General features: G+C 35.9%; 2 protein-coding genes across 8 annotated transcripts in view; one reads left to right on the top strand and one right to left on the bottom strand.

The window, feature by feature from the left end:
* LOC123544287 (spectrin alpha chain, non-erythrocytic 1-like) overlaps nt 1-21,423 on the top strand; it is a 147,978-nt gene that overhangs the window by 58,642 nt on the left and 67,913 nt on the right. For all 7 annotated transcript variants that reach the window (XM_053541837.1, XM_053541842.1, XM_053541856.1 and 4 more), the window contains exons 21-23: nt 9,631-9,868; nt 14,777-14,874; nt 17,545-17,697. In XM_053541837.1, the coding sequence (XP_053397812.1) occupies nt 9,631-9,868; nt 14,777-14,874; nt 17,545-17,697 (489 nt within the window). The remainder of the gene's footprint in view (nt 1-9,630; nt 9,869-14,776; nt 14,875-17,544; nt 17,698-21,423) is intronic.
* On the bottom strand, nt 1,074-8,482 carry LOC123544295 (octopamine receptor beta-3R-like). Its single transcript, XM_045330373.2, has 2 exons — nt 7,767-8,482; nt 1,074-2,750 (listed from the first exon to the last, which is right to left on the bottom strand). The coding sequence occupies exon 2, from the start codon at nt 2,713-2,715 to the stop codon at nt 1,369-1,371; it is 1,347 nt and encodes a 448-aa protein (XP_045186308.2). The 5' UTR covers nt 2,716-2,750; nt 7,767-8,482; the 3' UTR covers nt 1,074-1,368.

Raw genomic sequence — 21,423 nt, forward strand, 5'->3', positions numbered from 1 at the left:
CGAATTCAGTCGTACGCACAGGCGTAGCAGCATTTGCCCGGGTACGCCCCTGCCCTCATCGATTTGGATTTGAGCCTCATTTTGGGCGTTGAATACTTTATGTGAGGAAGCCATCCAGCTGGCTTACGGAAGGTTGATGGTTCTACCCAGGTGCCCGCTTGTGATGAAATAATGCACGGAGGAGAGCCTGGGGTCTTCCTCTGTCATCAAAGCTGCAAGGTTGCCGTATGACCTATAATTGTGTTGGTGCGACGTTAAACCCAACAAAATATATAGATAAATCATCCTGCGCACATCCGTGCAGGCTGATCATGGTCTGCACTGTTTTGCTATTCAGTCAGTAAATTTTCAGTGAACACCCCTTTAGATAATAAGTGGTACTGCCCAAATTGAATGCTGGACCAGTCCATTTTAGAAATGTAACAGGGTAAAGGTTAAAGAGGAAATGATCTAAGAAAACAAGGAGACAGTGGGTCTTTCAGTTTTTCTAATTACAAAATATAACAAGATTTTCATAACAAACAAAGAATATGTAAGTTTTTAAATCACAACCTGTTTAAACATTCAAAGTAACTAACAACAAATAAAACGAAAAAACAATCTGACAATAAAAATAAGATGAGTATGTAAATTCTTCATCTGTAATTTGCAATTTAATTAAAGTTGAGCTTTAATAATGTCTAAGATAGTGCAGTATAGATGTGCTTCAAAGACTACTGCGGAAACATAAAATTCTCATTTGTCTACAAATTAAAAGCTCACATGCAACTTTGCTATTATATTCGAAAGCATCTGAGAGATAACTTATAAATAAACCATAGATATATATTGCATTGGGTCGGTATTTCAAACTCCTTTTTAACATAAATGAAAATGAGTATTTTAATTGTCTGTGTTCATAAATGATCTGTAATTACTGAATTTCAGAAAAAGAAACAAGATTCAAGAAATACATTCCAAAAATTGGATGATTTTTGTTTACAATGTATATAATTGCACTTTGAATAACACTTAATAACAATTTTGTTGGGAGAGGGACATATTTGACTTTGAGTCAGTGTTTTATCACAGCATTTATATTTTTGTTGACTCAGGTATGTGGAATTGCTGAGTAGTTGAAATCAATACACTTTTCTCCTGAGTTAAAACATTGTTCATAGTACACTATTTGAAACATACTCAAGGCTGATAAGCAAAATCATAGAAAACAGCATCCTCATATAATTCAGCAATTTTTCATAATATCTTATTGGAATGATGTCACTTACACTAGATAATATTTTCACGTTGAGGGGACACAATATATTCAGTCATGGAGAAAAAAACTAAGCACCCTTGAATACTACATACATGAAATTCAAGTTTCATTTACGTTTCATCAATAGAACCATTCACAGATTTCACCATGACATGTTTGCATGAAATAACGCTAACTGGTCTTTGCCTGTTCTCGATTTTAGAATGTTCTAATGCATTTAAGTCATTTAAATTAGTATCAGTTTCTGGTATGGACAATTTGGTGTTTGTTGAGAATTTCACAGTTTTTGGTGAAAGTTTTGTTTCTTTCCGTGTATTGGATGTAGTCTGTAATTCTTTAAGGGCATGTTCAAGTCTTTCTGTATTGTTTTCATTGTCGTGATTAATTGTGAGATTGTTTGCATGAGAAATCGTGCCGGTTCCACTTCCGTCGGGAAAGTCTGAAGATTGTGCATCTGAAAACCTCCGCTGTAGAAACACTAAGTAAAGTAAGTGTTTATAGGCAGTTCTGAAGTCACGGCGAAAGATTCCGTAAATGAGAGGGTTTATTGCACTTGCAACGTATCCTAAAAGTGCCGATACTAGGTTTATTGGACCTGGGATAGGATCCTTTCCATTAGCTAACACTTTGATCAATTTGGTTACACTGAATGGTGTTGTACAAATGAAGTATGCTAAAACTACGACAAGTAGACTCCATACAATTTTTGTGCGATCAGACAATTTTTTCTTGTTCTTTTCAATGGATCTTGTATTTCCTGCTGTGTTAACTGTGATCTGAGCCTTCTGATTTTTCACTTCTTTTAGAATTTTTGAATAACAGTATACCAGCACCATCCCTGGAATAAGAAAGCAGATGAGAAATGCTATAACAACGTACACGGTAGAATCAGGTCGATAACTGTGCCATTGTATTGCACAGATGGCTTCCCAGTAATCAAATGCGACCCATCCGGCTATTGATGGTGCTATTCCAAAAGTGATCCCTTGAATCCATGTGTAGGAGATAATGAGTAACATCCTCTGGCGAGTGATTCGTAGTGGGTACGACAGTGGGTGCATGACGGCATGGTATCGGTCAATACTTATACAACAAAGTGTCAGCATTGAAACAATTATCAGGCAGTAATTAATTGCACAGACACATTCACACCATCGTTGGCCAAATATCCATTTGTCAGATATCAGGGCAACAAGACCACTCATCATAACAAAGAGCGTGTTGCTAAGGTCTGTCACACTCAGATTAATGATAAGAAGGTTCGAGACTTCTTTACGCATGCTTCTTTTGAGGCAGATGACGGCTATTACTGCTGTATTTCCGAGAATTGAAGTGAGCATGATTATCAGAAGGAAAAATACAGCCAGAACAGTTTCATATGTATCCCGCAGTTGTACATCTTGCCCACCATCTAGTAACACACTGCTTGTGTTTTTGTTGTGTGTCACATTTGCCATATTCGTTTCAAATCAGTCATATGAAGCCCAGTTGTCTGAAAGAGGAAACAAGAGCATGAGTTTATTATTATTACTAAATGAGCCGCGCCATGGGAAAACCAACATAGTGGGTTTGCGACCAGCATGGATCCAGACCAGCCTGCGCATCCGCGCAGTCTGGTCAGGATCCATGCTGTTCGCTAACGGTTTCTCTAATTGCTATAGGCTTTGAAAGCGAACAGCATGGATCCTGATCAGACTGCGCGGATGCGCAGGCTGGTCTGGATCCATGCTGGTCGCAAACCCACTATGTTGGTTTTCTCATGGCACGGCTCAAATATACTTCAATGAATTAGATAGTATAATTTTCAAACTGATGACAGATGTCTGTTGAGTATTTTAAATCAAGTTTAGCTGCCGAGTTTACTAAGTAACATGGTTTTCTACACTGTTTACTGTTTATAACTTCGCTGTGTAGAGATGCAATACATTCACATCTTTCCACTAAATCCACATAATATATATAAAAATGTGCTATAACAGCTAGTGATACCTTTACTCTCTTGTGGTTAAAAGACCTCTAGATAATGACAATCACAGCAGTGCTAGAAGTGTGTTTTAAAAGTATGTATTGCAGGAAAACCTGTCAACATGCTCCTTTCATGTTTTATAAACAGTTGATACTTTTACTAAAATGGTTTTATAGTTTTATATACTGGCAGTTGAAAGTTCTATTAAAATGGATTTTTTTTCAGTGTCAAAACAGCTATAATTTATGTTAGAGAAATAGATATTAAAATTATGTAAATGCAGTGAATTTAATGGTTGATTCAGACAATACTTCACAGGTTTATCAGTTAGAAATCAAGAGTCAGTTGACATTTTGCTTGTATAAATTACTTAAATTAAGAATAATTCCTTTTTATATGCCTATTTTCGAAAAAGGGGACATATGTGATGGCACAATTTTGAGTCTGTCTGTCCATCATAATTCATAATAGGTGTTGACTTTAAATTTGGCCTATAGGTAGATGGCAACGAGATGATGTGCAGAACGCTTGAACCAGCTCTGTAGGCCAAAGTTCAAGGTAACAAATTGAGCTCAAAGGTCAAAATTTTCCATCATATGTTGTGTCTGGAGCATAACTAAATGATCCGAAATCTTATGCTCATATTAGCCTTTTCCTCATTAGTGACTGCATGTTGTTTTTCAAAATTGCATGCAGTTTGCACAACCCAGGCCATTAGGTTCAAAGTCAACGTGGCATTTGAAGGTAAAAGGTCATGCTCACAACATTTTACTCTTAATCAAAGCAACATCTTGGAATATCAATCACCTGTATTGATAGCTCTAGTTACAAATAAGACAAGAAGTTATTCAAAGAAAGAAGAAACAGGTAATTAGAAATTGATGTTTGGTTTTGTGATAATCTCTTTTAAAGTGCTCTTTGAAATCAGATGCTCTGTTCAATTCAGTTATCTATCAGATTTCTGCAGCAAAGCTTCTGCAATGCTGTTGTCTGCATTCTTGGCCATATAAGGATTGAAGTAGTATCACAAATGGAGTTTCAGCCGCTTTTTTAAAGTGTTATTGTATTCCTTTGCTTCATAATTCATTTCCAGTGTAAAGTGCAATTGTAAGCAAATACAAAAATAACCTTCCTAGATGGCCACTACCTTGACATTCACCTTGCTTCAAGTTGTTTTCATTTTATTCTATATAAATGCAAACAAGCACTGCTGTGGTCAATATTGACATTAACGGTAGTAAAGTGCTAAATATCCATCAATGGAAAATGTCAGTATTTGCATTTAATATTTATGATATTAATGATAATTTTCTATTGCAAAACAAAATATGGCAAAGTTGCACTGTGTCCAATATTACATTACTTCTGATATAAATTAATAACTGATAACTGTCTATTGGGCAGCTAAAGTCAAACTTGTTTTTGATTTCATGTAATAAAACACATAGTACAGTCTAATTAATTAATTAATTAATTATACCAGATTTATATAGCGCCCTTTTCATGATAAACACGTTCAAATGTGCTTTACATACAGAAAACGCGGCCACACAGGGCGCGAAATTCATCCTATACTACTCTTGTACAAACACGGAGCGATCTGACCAGAGGGACAGAGTGGGAGAAAACCACCAGAACAGAGAGACAGAGAAATCCTTTTTAGATACAGGCCTGTCCGGCTAACTTAGCCTAGCTCTTTGCGAATAGACAGTCTGGTTCTTTAGCGTGCCCAGTCTACTCGGGAATCAGGTTTCACAAAAAAAAAATTTTGACTAATGCTTCAACATGTACAATATCAATTATATATATTCATGAATAAATCATTAAATTGCCAATAAAAGACATTATTTAATTTATCTGAATGACGAAATATCGCTTACTTTGCATAATATGTAGGTTTTCCCGACCTCCATGACCTCGGATATTTCGAGTCATTTCAGGGTATTCCAAATCACTGTTTACATTACTTATTTATACCTGTAGATGTCTTCCTAGTGATACTAGTTTAATGAAATGGACTTCAGAATGCTAAGAAAACTTTGTTTTCGTTCAGATAACACAAAATGATGAGTTTAAATTAAAGAATAAGGCCATAATGAGCGCTGTGTATATTTATTGTTACAATTTCAACATTGAAACACGCCGTGCGCCGTTTAGTGTAACACATTGTAGCATGTAAAATGGTCCAGACTAACTATTGACATGAATTCAAGACATATTCAAATGAATGTGGTGACACTGGTAAATATTTAAGCGTTATGAAGAGATATTGGGCACATTTGTTTGAAATAAACATTTGATACAGAATAGATCAGATAAAAGTGTGGTGATTCAGAATACCCCATATTTAATGGCTTATGTTTAATAAAAACAACTTTTTTATAACATATGCTCAAAAGTTTAAATATATCTATTGTGCGATAGGTATATAATGTACATCAAGTCCATATATTATGTATCTGTGTACATCACCGGACAAAAAAATAAGCATCTCTTGAAGAAAATAGCTCCATCATTTTCTCGGCAAAAATTAGCATCACAAGTGAATATTTGCAACATCCTTATACTCTATTTATTATTAAAAATAGTTCAGTGTTATAACCTATGGTTGTTTAATAAGCACAGATATTTAAAGTTTGCAAACACATCATAAACTTTTTCTAATTTTTGCTTGAGTATTTGTTGTCATCAGCTATAAAATGTTTGAGTGGCCCACATTTAAGACTGATTCGAAATACCGAGTAGACAGTGTATATCATTACATGACTGCATATGAACTACCAATCCATATCAGTGTGCCCAATCATGTGATCACGCTACATCATTTTGAGCTCGAAAGTGAAAGTGGAAAGGTAAACAAAAATTATAAATCAGGGTGTAAGTTTCTTATTCAATATATTGTGTTAATATTATGCACATGATTCGAAACCTATTTGAAAGTGTTACCCCGGATACTGTGGTTTCCCCACCAAAACCTTCTTACATACATCACACTAAATATGTTGATGTTGGATCAAATGAATGCTCTGAAATAGCAAAAGTAGATGTTTAAGACATTAAGATGTGTTGATGTCAAATAAAGTGACTGTATAGTAATTTACAAAAAGTGATGTTTACTATAATGTGACATTTAAAATGAAATGACCACATACTCAAATAGTTAAAGTAATAATTACTGTAAACTATAATATGACATTTTTTTCTGATTTAAATATGTTAATGTCAAATCAAATGACTGAATGGAAGTAGGAAAAACACTAATGTTTGCTGTAAAATATATGGCATTTAAAATCGGAAGATTTCACAGAAATAGCAGCAAATCCTGTTTACTGTAAAGAAGAATAAACAGTAGAAACTCACTAATTAATTAACTAAAGAACATTACCTGTACATTAAATTTTGTATTAGGATCTCACTAATTAATGGAAGACCATATTACTTGTATTGGTATGTTTGGCTTTAATCAATACAGATCAGAAATTAATTTTAACCCAAGTACAGTGCTGATCTTTTCTAGTCACCATTTAATTACAGTATGTTGCAAATATCGAATGACGTAAATAAAACATTTTGTAACACTCTTGTTGTGACAGTTACAAGTTACTTATAAGTGAGAGTTAATTAAAAGTCGTATGATATAATTATATTCATTTGTAATAGAATTATGATGAGTCCAAAATATAAAGTAAATGCATAGGTTGTTATTCCTTTTGGCACTATATCAGAACTTAGAGAAAGATTCTCCGAGTCCTTCCAGAGAGGATCAAAGGATTCCAAAGTTGACCATGATTGTGTCAGTTACCACCTTCCCAAATCCTTTGATCTCTGACTGCCCAGTAGCAAGCATTTTCTAGAGTGGCTTTTTTATAACAATTTAAGCTCTATAAATGCTTGATTTGAAGCTCAGAAGTACAATTTTTATCATTTTAATTACAGATATAGGGCTGTAGGCTAATGAACAGGAATTTTGTTAGATTTTTATCTCATGATACATATATAAACATAGTAATAAAATGTGCAGGAAATCTTCCGTTCAATACTTCCCTTTGTGAGACATTTCCTTAATGTGAGAAATTCCTATTCTGTATGAATGACATGGTATAAATGCAAATGTGTATCATTTTTCAAGTTAATCCAGACTCCAAGGATATAAAACTGAGTTTTGAAGGCCAGCTTAAATTGGCAAATTTACAAAAATAAATCCAAATAAAAAAGTAAACATTCTTCGAGAATTTAATGCTTAAATGTGTATGTCTCCTGACCCCACTAATGTGACTGGCGTCTTCACTGCTCTTTGCTTGGACCTCTTGCATGGAATTTTTGTTTTTAGCTTAAAAACAGTCAAATTACATTCCCACAAAATTAAAGGATTTTATGGTATGTTGTCATGGAACATTAAAAATGTTCTCGGTGCTTGTTACTTCCATTATTGAAAATAAAGAAATAAATGAAACCGATAGATAAACTTAAAAAAATATTTTAAGAAATTTCAATGATTTTATTTGAAATGAAATAAAATATAGAAAACTAAATTTCTCTTACCTGATAATAGATCAAGATTATGAAAGATGTTTTTATTTAGAAATTTTCACTCTGTTAAATAAATTCCAATGATATGAGGTCCATTTATTGACAAGTTCTCCTACAGCCTTGTTGTCATTTATTGTGACAATATTGTGGAGCTGGCATATATATAGCTCCAACTGTTTTGACCATATATTGAACTGCACAATACTGGGTGGATATTTTCCTTGTCAGATAATTTGTATGAATATTGCAGCTTATGATATGAATATTGACAGATTTTTGTCCACCCTTTTACTATGGTGTCCCTGATAATTACTTTGCATTTAAATTCTGAAATTGAGGTAGTTTCACAATGCAAGATATTTTTTCCTCATTGGGTAAAGTCGTGAACACAAAGTTTTGGAATATCATAATTTTACATTAAAAAATTCTAATTAACACTCAAATCTTCGAATTTACAGTTAACAATTTTGTCATTTAATATCTTCCAGAAATTGGATAGAAAGTATGTAAAAGTCCAACTGTTTCCAATGTTCTTGAATGACAAACATATAATGAGTAAATTTTCCTTCCGATGAATAATACTTCACATAAAGACTCATGCATTTTACTTTAAAAAATATAAATCTGTGGTTAGAAACATATTTCAGTTCACAATTTTGTAAAATTCAGAAAAATACAAAAGTAAACAAGTAAAATCCAACTCAAACACAGTCAATTTATGTATCCAGTGATGATGAATAAAGTAACGATTATTTTATGTGAAATGTGTTCCGGTTAATTTAATGCTTGGTAAACAGATGTAAATTGATTGGTAAAGACACACAAGCTCTTCTTGTTTGTTTTTCTTGAAGGTGGACGTGATTTATTCCCAATTACGGAAGAAAATGAAAGTGGTTTTCTGACTGATGTAAAAGCAGTATTATTTTATCAATATTGAAAAATATAAATGTGTTTATAATTATTTCATTACATCTTCTGAAGACAGAATTAAGTCAATTTTGTCCAGCCTTTTATAGTCTTTCAAAAAATAGTACTTATAAGAAATAATAACAAACAAATGAACAGAGACCAGTTCTCAAAAGAGGTGGAGCTATATAAATACTCTCTCCCCCTTCAGCAAAATACAACTGCTTAAAAGTGTTTATGTTAATTGGTGTATACAGTATTTAGATGACAGATAAAATGAATACTAAATGAAATAAGATGAAAGTTTTTTATTCGGTATGTAGTTTAAGTTTATTAATTTGTCTGCTATTGTAAGGAGACTTTCAGGCTAAGGATTAATGAGCATTATTTGCACTATTTCTTAAGGATATAATAATTATTGAAAAAAAAATTTGTTTCATGTGAAAATATATAATTGTGTTCCTTGTCTACAAGAAACCTTTGAGCTATACAGAAGACAAGATTGTAGTATTTGTTATAGGTGCTGTTGGATGTTTTGGTATTAAACTAAATAATAAACATGTGAGAAAGCCATCCGGCTGGAATACAGGAGGTCAGTGGTTGTATTCAGGTGCCTGCCCATGATGAAATAATGCATGGAGGGGCACCTTGGTCCTCCCTCCAACTTCAAAGCTGGAAAGTGCCGTATGACCTATAATTGTGTCAGTAATGAAACAAACAAATAATAAACAGAAAATGAGGAAAGGGGATCATTAGCTTTACTTCAAACTAAGGCTGTAAGTGAACTGGGAATTGTCTAAAACGTAAAACTTAAGAAATTTGAAACTTAAACATGTTACGGTCGCATACCGAGACTGGTCTCCAAACACAGTTTGTTACCGTAGAGCCATGAAATAGTCTCTGAGCATAGCAGCTGTGGATAATGATTCCTATAAAAATGAAGTAAAGTTATTTCAATTTGTATCTTCAGGTGATGACGTTAATCCAGAAGACAAATAATGACTGGTGGCAGATAAAGAAGAGCGACGGTGTTGAAGGTTTTGTACCTGCTAATTACGTTAAGGAACATGATCCAAAAGTTGTTAAGAAGGTAGTACAACGGCCAGTGAAAGTTCCGGAAAAGGTCATAGTGAAAAAGACTGTGATGAAGAAAGAGGTTGTGAAAACAAAGGCAGAGAAACCAAGCACACTGAGGAGAGCACCTTCAAGTAAGGAAACGAAATTATGCATATGTCATGTATATACCCGTTATAACAAGATACTGTCTGGATTTGGTGCAGAGTGAAATAACCTTTACATCGCTATATTACTAAAATGGAATGGTCTGTTATTCAGTTTGGGCAGTACCATTTAATTTTCGTAGAGGTGTTCTCTGAAAATTTACTGACTGAAGAGCGAACAGTGCGGACTTGCTGCCAGCAGGTTAAAAGTTAAAGTACTGCTTTCACATAATTTAGTAGGTTTACCAAACATGTGAAGTTTAATTACATTAGATTAAAGGTCCTGTATTGATCTGTAAATTCTGTGTATGTTGCATTTACTAAAGAACTTTTATTATGTCTCAAAAATGTTTAAGAAACAAAGGTCTCATAATATGTTTTGCTAAGTCTATCTCTTGCCACCATTACTTGGTGTCCACCTCACCTCACCATGATTCTGTACACACAGATTTTAGCTTTCCTGGTTCATTGGCGGTGCCTCCGTGGCCATTAAAGCTGGAAAGTCGCCATATTATGACCTATCCTGTGTCGATGCGACGTTAAATCCAAAAAAAAAAAAAAAAAAGGAACAAAAATCTTATCTCACAGTGGTTTGTTGTCATTTTTTATGCTGCCGAAGGGAGGCATATTAGTTTTCAACTGTCCATCCTTTCGTTCGTTCGTCACAACGTTAACTTTTTGCATGAAGGCCAATGTTAACTTTAGCATGAAGGCACTTTACTCGCGAACGACTGCACCCAGGACCTTCAAACTTCACATGCTGATAGTACTTATTGAGTTCACGACCCCTACTGACATTGGGGTCACCAGGTCAAAGGTCAAGGTCACAGAGGCCAATGTTAACGTTTTGCATGAAGGCACTTTACTCGCGAACCACTGCACCCAGGACCTTCAAACTTCACATGCTGATAGTACTTATTGAGTACACGACCCCTATTGACTTTGAGGTCACCAGGTGAAAGGTCAAGGTGCTGCGGGGGCCAATGTTAACTTTTTGCATGAAGGCAGTTTACCTGCGAACCACTGCACCCAGGACCTTTAAACTTCACATGTTGATAGTACTTATTGAGTACACAACCCCTACTGACTTTGGGGTCACCAGGTCAAAGGTCAAGGTCACAGGGGCCAATGTTAACTTCTAGCATGAAGGCACTTTACTCGCAAACCACTGCACCCAGGACCTTCAAATTTCACATGCTTATTGAGTACACGACCCCTACTGACTGGGGTCACCAGGTCAAAGGTCAAGGTCACAGGGGCCAATGTTAACTTATTGCATGAAGGCACTTTACTTGCGAAACACTGCATGCAGGACCTTTAAACTTCACATGCTGATAGTACTTATTGAGTACACGACCCCTATTGACTTTGGGGTCACCATGTCAAAGGTCAGGGTGCTGCGGGGGGCATTTGTCACCATTAGTGACAGCTCTTGTTTGTTGTTTATCACATAGCATAAGGATTATAATAGGATGCCAATACTTTATATTAATTAGGAATGGCTTTTTTATCTCTTTATTTGTTGTAATCTGCTACAATCGTTAGGGAATATCTGGTTAATCAGATACAAAAATCAGTGATTAAAAGCAAGAACAACTAACACATGCTTTTCAACACTATTAGACTGGTTATTCTTAATGGTAGCTTTAGTTGTTTTTTTCTGCTACATTTATCATAATTACAAAAATTGATTACTTCTGATCTCAAAATGGTTCCATAAGCTGAAATGTTATGTGTTGTCAGTGCGTTTCTGTTCAAACCAATTATATCGAATAAAATATGCGTGTGATAAATCTAAAGTTTATTTGAAGAATCACCCAGTTACCATTGTAGCCTCGCCATGGTAACAGGAGAGATGGGTCTGATATACAGCATCAAGAGGTTATAAAATTTGAGTTTGGAGACTGGTTCCAAAACTCCATCATACAATTAGTTGAATCTGAGTTCAGTCTTCAGATTGACCAATTATAGAGCTATATTCGGAGAATGATTTCCTAACAGTTTTATGTGCTTGAAACCAGGACAGGGATAAAAGTTTGATCCCTGCTAGAATGTATATTATTCTCTAAGAGTGATAAATGTTGTCCTGCATGAGCCCAAGGTTATTATAAATAGAATTTTGTGACCAGTCTGGAACACTAGCTACCATCTGACTGGTTGTTTTTGAGCACAAATTTGAAAATTGTGACTGGTTATGCCCCCCTTTGAAAAAGGAGGGGTATATTGTTTTGCAGATGTCGGTCGGTCGGTCAGTCGGTCGGAATGTAGACCTACCCGTTTCCGGATGATAACTCAAGAACGCTTGGGCCTAGGATCATGAAAGTTGATAGGGAGGTTGGTCATCACCAGTAGATGACCCCTATTGATTTTGAGGTCTGTATGTCAAAGGTCAAGGTCACAGTGACCCTGAATAGTAAAACGGTTTCCGGATGATAACTCAAGAACACTTGGGCCTAGGATCATGAAAGTTGATAGGGAGGTTGGTCATGACCAGCAGATGACCCCTATTGATTTTGAGGTCAGTATGTTAAAAGTCAAGGTCACAGTGACCCTGAACAGTAAAACAGTTTCCGGATGATAACTCAAGAACGCTTAGGCCTAGGATCACGAAAGTTGATAGGGAGGTTGGTCATGACCAGCAGGTGACCCCTATTGATTTTGAGGTCAGTATGTCAAAGGTCAAGGTCACAGTGACCAGGAACAGTAAAATGGTTTCCAGGCAATAACTCAAGAATGCTTGGGCCTAGTGTCAGGAAAATTGATAGTTTAGTTGGCCATGACCAGCAGATGACCCCTATTGATTTTGAGGTCAGTATGTTAAAGGTCAAGGTCACAGTGACCCTGAACAGTAAAACAGTTTCCGGATGATAACTCAAGAACGCTTAGGCCTAGGATCACGAAAGTTGATAGGGAGGTTGGTCATGACCAGCAGGTGACCCCTATTGATTTTGAGGTCATTAGGTCAAAGGTCAAGGTCACATTGGCCAGGAACAGTTAAATGGTTTCTGATCTTCTTGTCCAAAACCATAGGGCCTAGGGCTTTGATATTTGGTATGTAGCAAAATCTAGTGGTCCTCTACCAAGATTGTTCAGATAATTTCCCTGGGGTCAAATATGGCCCCACCCCTAGGGTCACATGGTTTATATAGCCTTATATAGGAAAAAACTTTGAAAAACCTCTTGTCCAAAACCACAGGGCCTAGGGCTTTGATATTTTGTATATGACATCATCTAGTGATCCTGTACTAAGATTATTCAAATTATTCCCCAAGGGACAAATATGGCTCCGCCCTGTGGGTCACATGGTTTACATATACTTATTTACAGTGTGCATATAATTTCTGTTCCTTGTGCAATTACTAAATGCATCAAGGGGGGGCATTTCGTGTTCGACGAGCTCTTGTCTCAAGTAGAGATATGAACATGAATCCAGCACCTCTTGCATGGAGAACACCAGACTGATTGCAGGTTTAATCCACCAAATTTTGCGCATTTGTTATGATATAAAAAAAAAGCTATAACTGAAATCTTCCTTCACCATCTCTTGTTTCTGTGGTAATAGAAGAAAACAAATGATAAGTAGATTAACATATTGATCTTAACAAGAAAGTTGGATTGGGCCTTTTTATGCCCCCGAAGGGAGGCATATTAGTTTTCAACTGTCCGTCCGTTCGTTAGTTAGTTAGTTCGTTTGTCACAACGTTAACTTTTTGCATGAAGGCACTTTACTCGCGAACCACTGCACCCAGGACCTTCAAACTTCACATGCTGATAGTACTTATTGAGTACACCACTCCTACTGACTTTGGGATCACCAGGTCAAAGGTCAAGGTCACAGGGGCCAATGTTAACTTTTTGCATGAAGGCTCTTTACTCGCGAACCACTGCACCCAGGACCACTTCACATACTGATAATACTTATAATACTTATTGAGTACACCACCCCTACTGACTTCGGGTTCACCAGGTCAAAGGTCAAGGTCACAGGGGCCAAGGTTAACTTTTTGCATGAAGGCACTTTACTCATGAACCACTGCACCCAGGACCTTCAAACTTCACATGATGATAGTACTTATTGAGTACACCACTCATACTGATTTTGGGGTCACCGTGTCAAAGGTCAAGGTCACAGGGGTCAACGTTAACTTTTTGCATGTAGGCACTTTACTCGCGAACCACTTCACCCAGGACTTTCAAACTTTACTTGCTGATAGTACTTCATGAGTACACCAACCCTACTGACTTTGGGGTCACCAGGTCAAAGGTCAAGGTCACAGGGGCCAATGTTAACTTTTTGCATGAAGGCACTTTACTCACGAACCATTTCACCCAGGACCTTCAAACTTCACATGCTGATAGTACTTATTGAGTACACAACCCCTACTGACTTTGGGGTCACCAGGTCAAAGGTCAAGGTGCTGCGGGGGCATTTGTCACCATTAGTGACAGCTCTTGTTCTTTTAAAATCACAAATCACCTTTATAAATTTATCAGATTCCTGTTTAAGAGCAAAAAAGCAAAGCCTCAGCATCTATAAACTTAATCCTCCTTGGTTCAAATGAGATATAACATCATTAGACTTTGTCTTTTGAGAGCCTCTAATTCTAAAAGAAACCTTTTAACTCATTTAACACAGAACTGGATTTACTTTCAGTTTTTATCTGTTGAAGAGTCTGTATACATCTAGACCATTTAGATAATTGAAAACTTAATGGTGCCTCAGCAGTATGTGTATTGTCCATCTTTCAGGGTTGACAGTTGTAATACAGTGTTATAATCTGATAGTGCAGACGTGACCATTTCTTGTTTTGCGTATGAAATAGTATTTTTGGAATATTAGATATTCAGTAGTGCATGTATTTGGGAGTACAGTGTAATTACCTTGTTATTTTACAGTGAGATCAAAGTCGAACCTTCACTTTGACAAGGAGAATGTGGAGTCACGTCAGAAGAACATAACCTTGACATTCAACAAACTGCTGAAGCTTGCACAGGTTTGTTAACATTGTGATTGCCTAGGGATAGTCTCACATTAATGTTAGTGCAATATGTGAACAAAACTTGGTAATGAGTTTTAGTAGTGCAATACTGGAAAGGGGTTTGATCCTTAGGCTAATGTTTCCATGGTGTTTTTACAGATGGCAATTTGTAGAAAGTCACTTCACTTCTGATCCATGTGGTGAAGTTGTCATTTATTTGTGGAGAAAAAAATGGGTCTTGATACTCAAGGCAGAGCAGTTATGTTAACTGGCTGCTATGATGTAATTTCAGTACTAAGAATTAACAGTATATCATGGTAAAATAACATACCAGGTTACAGTCCCAGTGTTTTTGATCCTAGCTTTTAAAAAGTTCTGTTGGTCAAATTTAGAATAACAGAATTATTCTTTATATGGAAGGGAAGTATGCTAATTGATTTTTAATTGGAATATTGATTGATTATTCAGTCTGATAAATTGCCTGTGAAATTGTAATCATGTGTTCTGTTGATATGTTTTTAATGATAATGCAGAAATCTCGATGTACTTTATAGACATGAAAAATTATAACATTTTTATATGCCCGAAGGGACGTATTATGTTATGACGCTGGTGTCCGTCTGTCCGTCCGTCCGTCTGTCCATTAGCAATTTCGTGTCCGCTCTGTAACTCTTGAACCCCTTGAAGGATTTCAAGGAAACTTTACACAAATGTTCACCACACCGAGACGATGTGCAGAGCGCATGTTTTGGATATCTCGCTTCAAGGTCAAGGTCACACTTAGGAGTCAAAGGTCATATCACTTTGTTTTGTGTCCGCTGTGTAACTCTTGAACCCCTTGAAGGATTTCAAAGAAACTTGACACAAATGTTCACCACACCAAGACGACGTGCAGAGCGCATGTTCCGGATGACTTGCTTGAAGGTCAAGGTCACACTTAGGGGTCAAAAGTCATGTCAGTTTGTTTCGTGTCCGCTCTGTAACTCTTGAACTGCTGGAAGGATTTCAAAGAAACTTGGCAGAAATGTTCACCACAACGAACGATGTGCAGAGCGCATGTTCCGAATGACTCGCTTCAAGGTCAAGGTCACACTTAAGGGTCAAAGGTCATATATGACTTTGCTTTGTGTATATTGCTCAGCATTGCAGTGCTCTTGTTTTTATTTGGCAGATCTCTTTTTTGTACTTACAGTAATTTTTTTTTTGAATTACTTCCCTTTTATGTTACTATAAATAGCTTATTTTGAAACTTTTTTATTATTGGCCGTAGGGAAAAACCGAGACCACTTTTCTGTGGTACAACATGGATGGTACCTCCAATTTTAAGGTGTATTTTTACATACCTGTACCTGATAAGGATTTTTTTGTAGACTTTGAATATTTTTTTTTTGGACTTAGATTTGTTTTTTGAAGTTTTCCTTTTGTTGTTCCAGTCCTTTGGGGCTACAACAGTCAAGTTCTTAAAATTTTGCTCCCATCCTATGATGTAAGCCTTTGGGCGTATATTGCCCCACTTGGCGGCGCTGTTGTTTTTTAGGCAATACCTATAAGAATTATTCAACTTATTGAATGGCTTGCCAGTCAGGAGTTATTACATGATTTGTTAAATGAATTGCTGGTTCACATTTTTTGCTATATAACTGGTCTATATCTATAAGGTTATAGTTAGAAATAGAAGTAAAAATGAATATCTGATACCATGTAATAAAAAGCTTATTGAATGGTACCTCAGGCAATAAGTATGACTTTTAACTGGCAAGCCTTTCAATATGTCTTTTGTTACATATCTTCATATTTTTACTTCAAGTATTTACTTTAGCCCAGTAGAATTTAGAGGTAAAACTATTGACTGGTCAGTAGAATAAACTATGGACCAACAATTTACATATGGAGTCATGTAATAAAAGAGATTGTTTCTGTTGATTATGCATTAATGTAATAATTGACATTATTAGGATAATTCCTAACAAAACTGTACATAAAGTAGCAATATTTCTGCACATGGTGCAATACAGGGCTGAAGATCAATCAAATGCCATATATAATGTCACCTCTGCACTAACACTGGGTAAGTGCATATTTGTGTCAATGCAGTTATCCAATTTTTGCTCTGAAGTGACAAATTATATCTTACATATATCTCAAAGAAAAGAAAATTGCCTCTTTAGAAAAATCAGTTTATATTACTTAGTATAAAATATTTGATGGAATAGTTAAGAGTTTTACTTACTGCATAGCAGTATCCAAAGTATACAGAATTATGTATTTGTCTCAGTTGAAGTTACATATATTGATAAAGATATACTGGTATGTCAGTTTGTATCAAAGAATAAATGATATAATAATTCTTTTTAATGTCCAATCTGCCATTGATCTTAAGTGATCTATTTATAAGTCAATTTTCACAGTTATTAGAAAGTTCTATTCTTCAGTGTTTCTAAATATAGTAAGTGTGATACATATTAAAATAAACCTATAAGATCAAAAATATTCTTCTTTTACAAAAGCCTGTAAGATTAAGTGACAACATGCATAATTATGATTCTGTTAGTATGATTAGGCTTTTAACATACAATTAATCACTAAGTAATTGGTGTTTGTATATAAAAAAATATTTTGAAGATTTATATCTTTACCTGTGTAGTGTACTACATTGTTAGTAAATGTACCCTGTCTGAATTTCAGACTAGGAGAATAAGTTTGGAGGATGCCAGCAAATTGTTCAAATTCTACCGAGAATGTGATGAGTTTGATATCTGGATGAAAGAGAAAGAAATTCTGCTTACAAGCAAGGAAAGCCTGTCTGATAATATGGATGCTGTCAGAAAGAAATTTGAGGTAGGTAACTGCACAGAGTAATGATCAATGGTGTGTAGTAGTTACAAACACAAACAAGTCATGAAACCATGTACAGGGATAGGAAGGAGTGGGACACTAGTGTCCTATGGACACACAAAAATACAATAGAACTGATGCTGAAAATAGGGTAAAACTTTACACAACTGTTAAGTATAACTTATCAACTTTAGTTGCCAAATGACACCCCCTTTCATTATTAGCTCACCTGAGCATGAAGTGCTCTGATCCCTCTGGCATTCATTGTCTGTATGCTGTCTACACTTCTCTTCAAATGACATCTCTGAAATTATTTGATGGAAGCTGACGAAACTTTACTTGGATGGTCCACTACCAAAGTTGTTCAAATGGGGGCACCTGGCTCCTTAAGTAGAGCATAGAAAGCTAAAAATAGAAATACCTTAAAACAACTTCTCATCAACTGCTTGAAGAATCTCCGTCAAACTTGGTCTGTTGAGCTCAGTTCAGTGGCCACTATTGCTAGAAATAGAATTATATTCAAATGGCTTTTTCCTCTGAATCATGTGGCAGATATTCATAAAACTTGGTCTGTACCAACATAATACGGTTCCCTCACAAGTTTATTAAAATGCAAATACTTTGCCCCTGTAACACTAGAGCTCAAAATAGGAATCCCTCTAACTGTCTTCTCATTTACTAGCAGTTGTATGTATATTTTATCAGAGTCAGTCTTTAGATTCAATCTAGGAATCTCTCCCAAATGTGTTTAAATTAGGACTCTTAGTCCCTTTTATAGGTCACTAGAACTAAATATAAATTTAAAAAAAACAACAAAAAAACATTTAAAGAGCTTCTCAGGAACTGCTTGATGGATCTTCATCAAACTTGAGACTCGGGTCAGCAGTTCAGAGCAATCATTGCCCTTTTGTTGTTTGGGTTTTTTTTTTCTTCATTTCATATAATATGCAGATATTGGTATATCTCCTGTTTCCAGGATATATTTATAGGAGCATACATCAGTTTACTGATTGCTCTTGTTTATAATTGTTGTTATAATGATGAACTGATTGCATGTTAGAGCGGTTGTGACTTAAGTGTGTCTTTATGTAGGAAATCCATAAATATAGGAACTGCAGCTGCTGCTAAAATTGTTTATCTAAAAATAAACAGTTACTTTGAACCTCAAAAGTGGCTTTACAAGTGTTTGTATCTAAATTTCATGTGTCTAGATATTTTACATTCAAGCTCCAGGGATGTAAAACTGAGATAAAGTGTCAGTTTCTGTGTGCAGCCTTGTCCAGTGTTGTTCATTTTTAAAACATTTCTGTAAAACAACTGCTGGAGATTTGATGCCTCTCTCCAAATCCAGTTTTATGAGCTTGAACCTTGTCGGAGGCCCTTTGAAATCAATATTGCTTTTACATCATTCTGACTGTCCATCTGTCCATTTTTTGTGTCCAGTCCATAACTCTGCCATCCTTCAAAGTAGTTTGGTATTACTTGGCATAAGTAGATAAAAACCAAACATGCAGCCAGTTTACAATTTACTAATATTCCAGCCCTTCAGCTACAGGCCTTCTTCAGGGAATAACAGTAATAGACAACAGATCTAATGTAATTCTTCCATCCCTCAAGGGATTCTATTTTTTCTTGGCACAAATGCTGCAAATAATGTGACCATTTGTTACAAGCAAGATCCAGTCCCCTAGATTCCAGGCCAAGATCATACTTAGAAGTGAGAGTGATTGTTCTTGTTCAGTGTGTAAGTTTTTTTTTTACCCATGTTAGGCTACTAAAATATCTTCGCTTAAAATGAGCATAACAAATTTTAAAAAATTGACACTTTACCTAGATTATACATATTATTTTCCCTTTCGTCAAAAAAACTTTGCCGCCAGAGTGTATGGTCATTTTCTCTGTATGTATGTGGTGGAAACTTTAAAAGTCTTGTTTGATAGTGTCTCTTAGTGCCCTGTGTCATCATTACCCCAACCTCTTACCCAAACACCCCCCCATCCCCACCTCGACACACACATTACCAACCTGTATTTATTTAGTAGAAACGTTTAGAATATTCTTGTTAGAAAACACAGTACTATTTCAGAATAATTTCCCAGACATTTTCCTTGCATAACCATATACCATACTGTTCAAGCAAGTGATGTAACTCATATGAGCAATCTAGGGCCATCATGACTGTCTTGTTTTCATGGATGATTAAAATTGAGGGCTCACACATGTACACACCATCCCTGAAGTTAATGTGAAGTACTTTTGCAGTTTTAAAAAAAATATTTTTTTTTTCAATGAAACTATATACATGTGGTCACCATGAAGAGAACATAATTTATTGTTTGTGACTTACTTTTTCTGGGATGGGCAAAGATGGGGGCAGCAGCCAGACTCTCCTCTCCCCTTCCCCCACCATGCCAACAAACACATCCCTTACCCCTAGAGAAAAAATTGTTAAAATCCATCTGGGGTCATTTTATAAAAGACAATATCATTTGGGTTATTCCTCGCATATTACAGATCTAATTTGTTAAACATTCTCATCTCCATATTTAATTAAAATAAGTCCTTACATGTATTGGGGTGAAAGAAATGCCAGTTTTTCTTTAAGAAAGAGGTGTTGGTAATATTCATCACATAAAGTTATAGCTCCAATTTTATGTTACCAGCAAAGTCCTTGTTACAAAATATCTGTCATTAATAAAAACAATAGGTATGGAGGGCAACATTTTTAGCTCACCTGTCACATAGTGACAAGGTGAGCTTTTGTGATCACCCTTCGTGTGTCCGTGCATCTGTGCGTGCGTCCGTCCGTCAACAATTTCTTGTCTGCACGATAGTGGTTTCATTTATGATTTTATTTTAACCAAACTTGCATACAACTTGTATCACCATAAGATCACGGTTCCTTTCTTGAACTGGCCAGATCCCATTATGGGTTCCAGAGTTATGTCCCCTGAAAGGGCCAAAATTAGCTATTTTGACCTTGTCTGCACAATAGCAGCTTTATTTATGATTTGATTTTTACCAAACTGGCACACAACTTGTATTACCACAAGATCTTGGTTCCTTTCTTGAACTGGCCAAATTCCATCATGGGTTCCAGAGTTATGGCCCCTTAAAGGTCCAAAATTGGCTATTTTGGCTTTTGCAGCCATATAGATACTTCATTTGTATCACCATAAGATCTTAGTTCCTTTCTTGAACTGGCCAGATTCCATTATGGGTTCCAGAGTTATGGCCCCTGAAAAGGCCAAAATTAGCTATTTTGACCTTGTCTGCACACTAGCAGCTTCATTTATGATTTTAATTTAACCAGACTTGCACACAACTTGTATCACCATAAGATCTCGGTTCCTTTCTTGAACTGGCGAGATTCCATTATGGGTTCCAGAGTGATGGCCCCTGAAAGGGCCAGAATTAGCTATTTTGACCTTGTCTGCACAATAGCAGCTTCATTTATGATTTGATTTTAACCAAACTTGCACACAACTTGTATTACCACAAGATCTTGATTCCTTTCTTGAACTGGCCAAATTCCATCATGGGTTCCAGAGTTATGGCCCCTTAAAGGTCCAAAATTGGCTATTTTGGCTTTTGCAGCCATATAGATACTTCATTTATGGCTTTATTTGATACAAACTTCCAAAATATCTTCAACAACAATAAATCTTGGATTCCATGACAAATCAGATCCAATCGTAGGTTCCAGAGTTATTTTATATCTGATTACCT

This window comes from Mercenaria mercenaria, chromosome 1 (genome assembly GCF_021730395.1).
Source record: "Mercenaria mercenaria strain notata chromosome 1, MADL_Memer_1, whole genome shotgun sequence".
Lineage (NCBI taxonomy): Eukaryota > Metazoa > Mollusca > Bivalvia > Venerida > Veneridae > Mercenaria > Mercenaria mercenaria.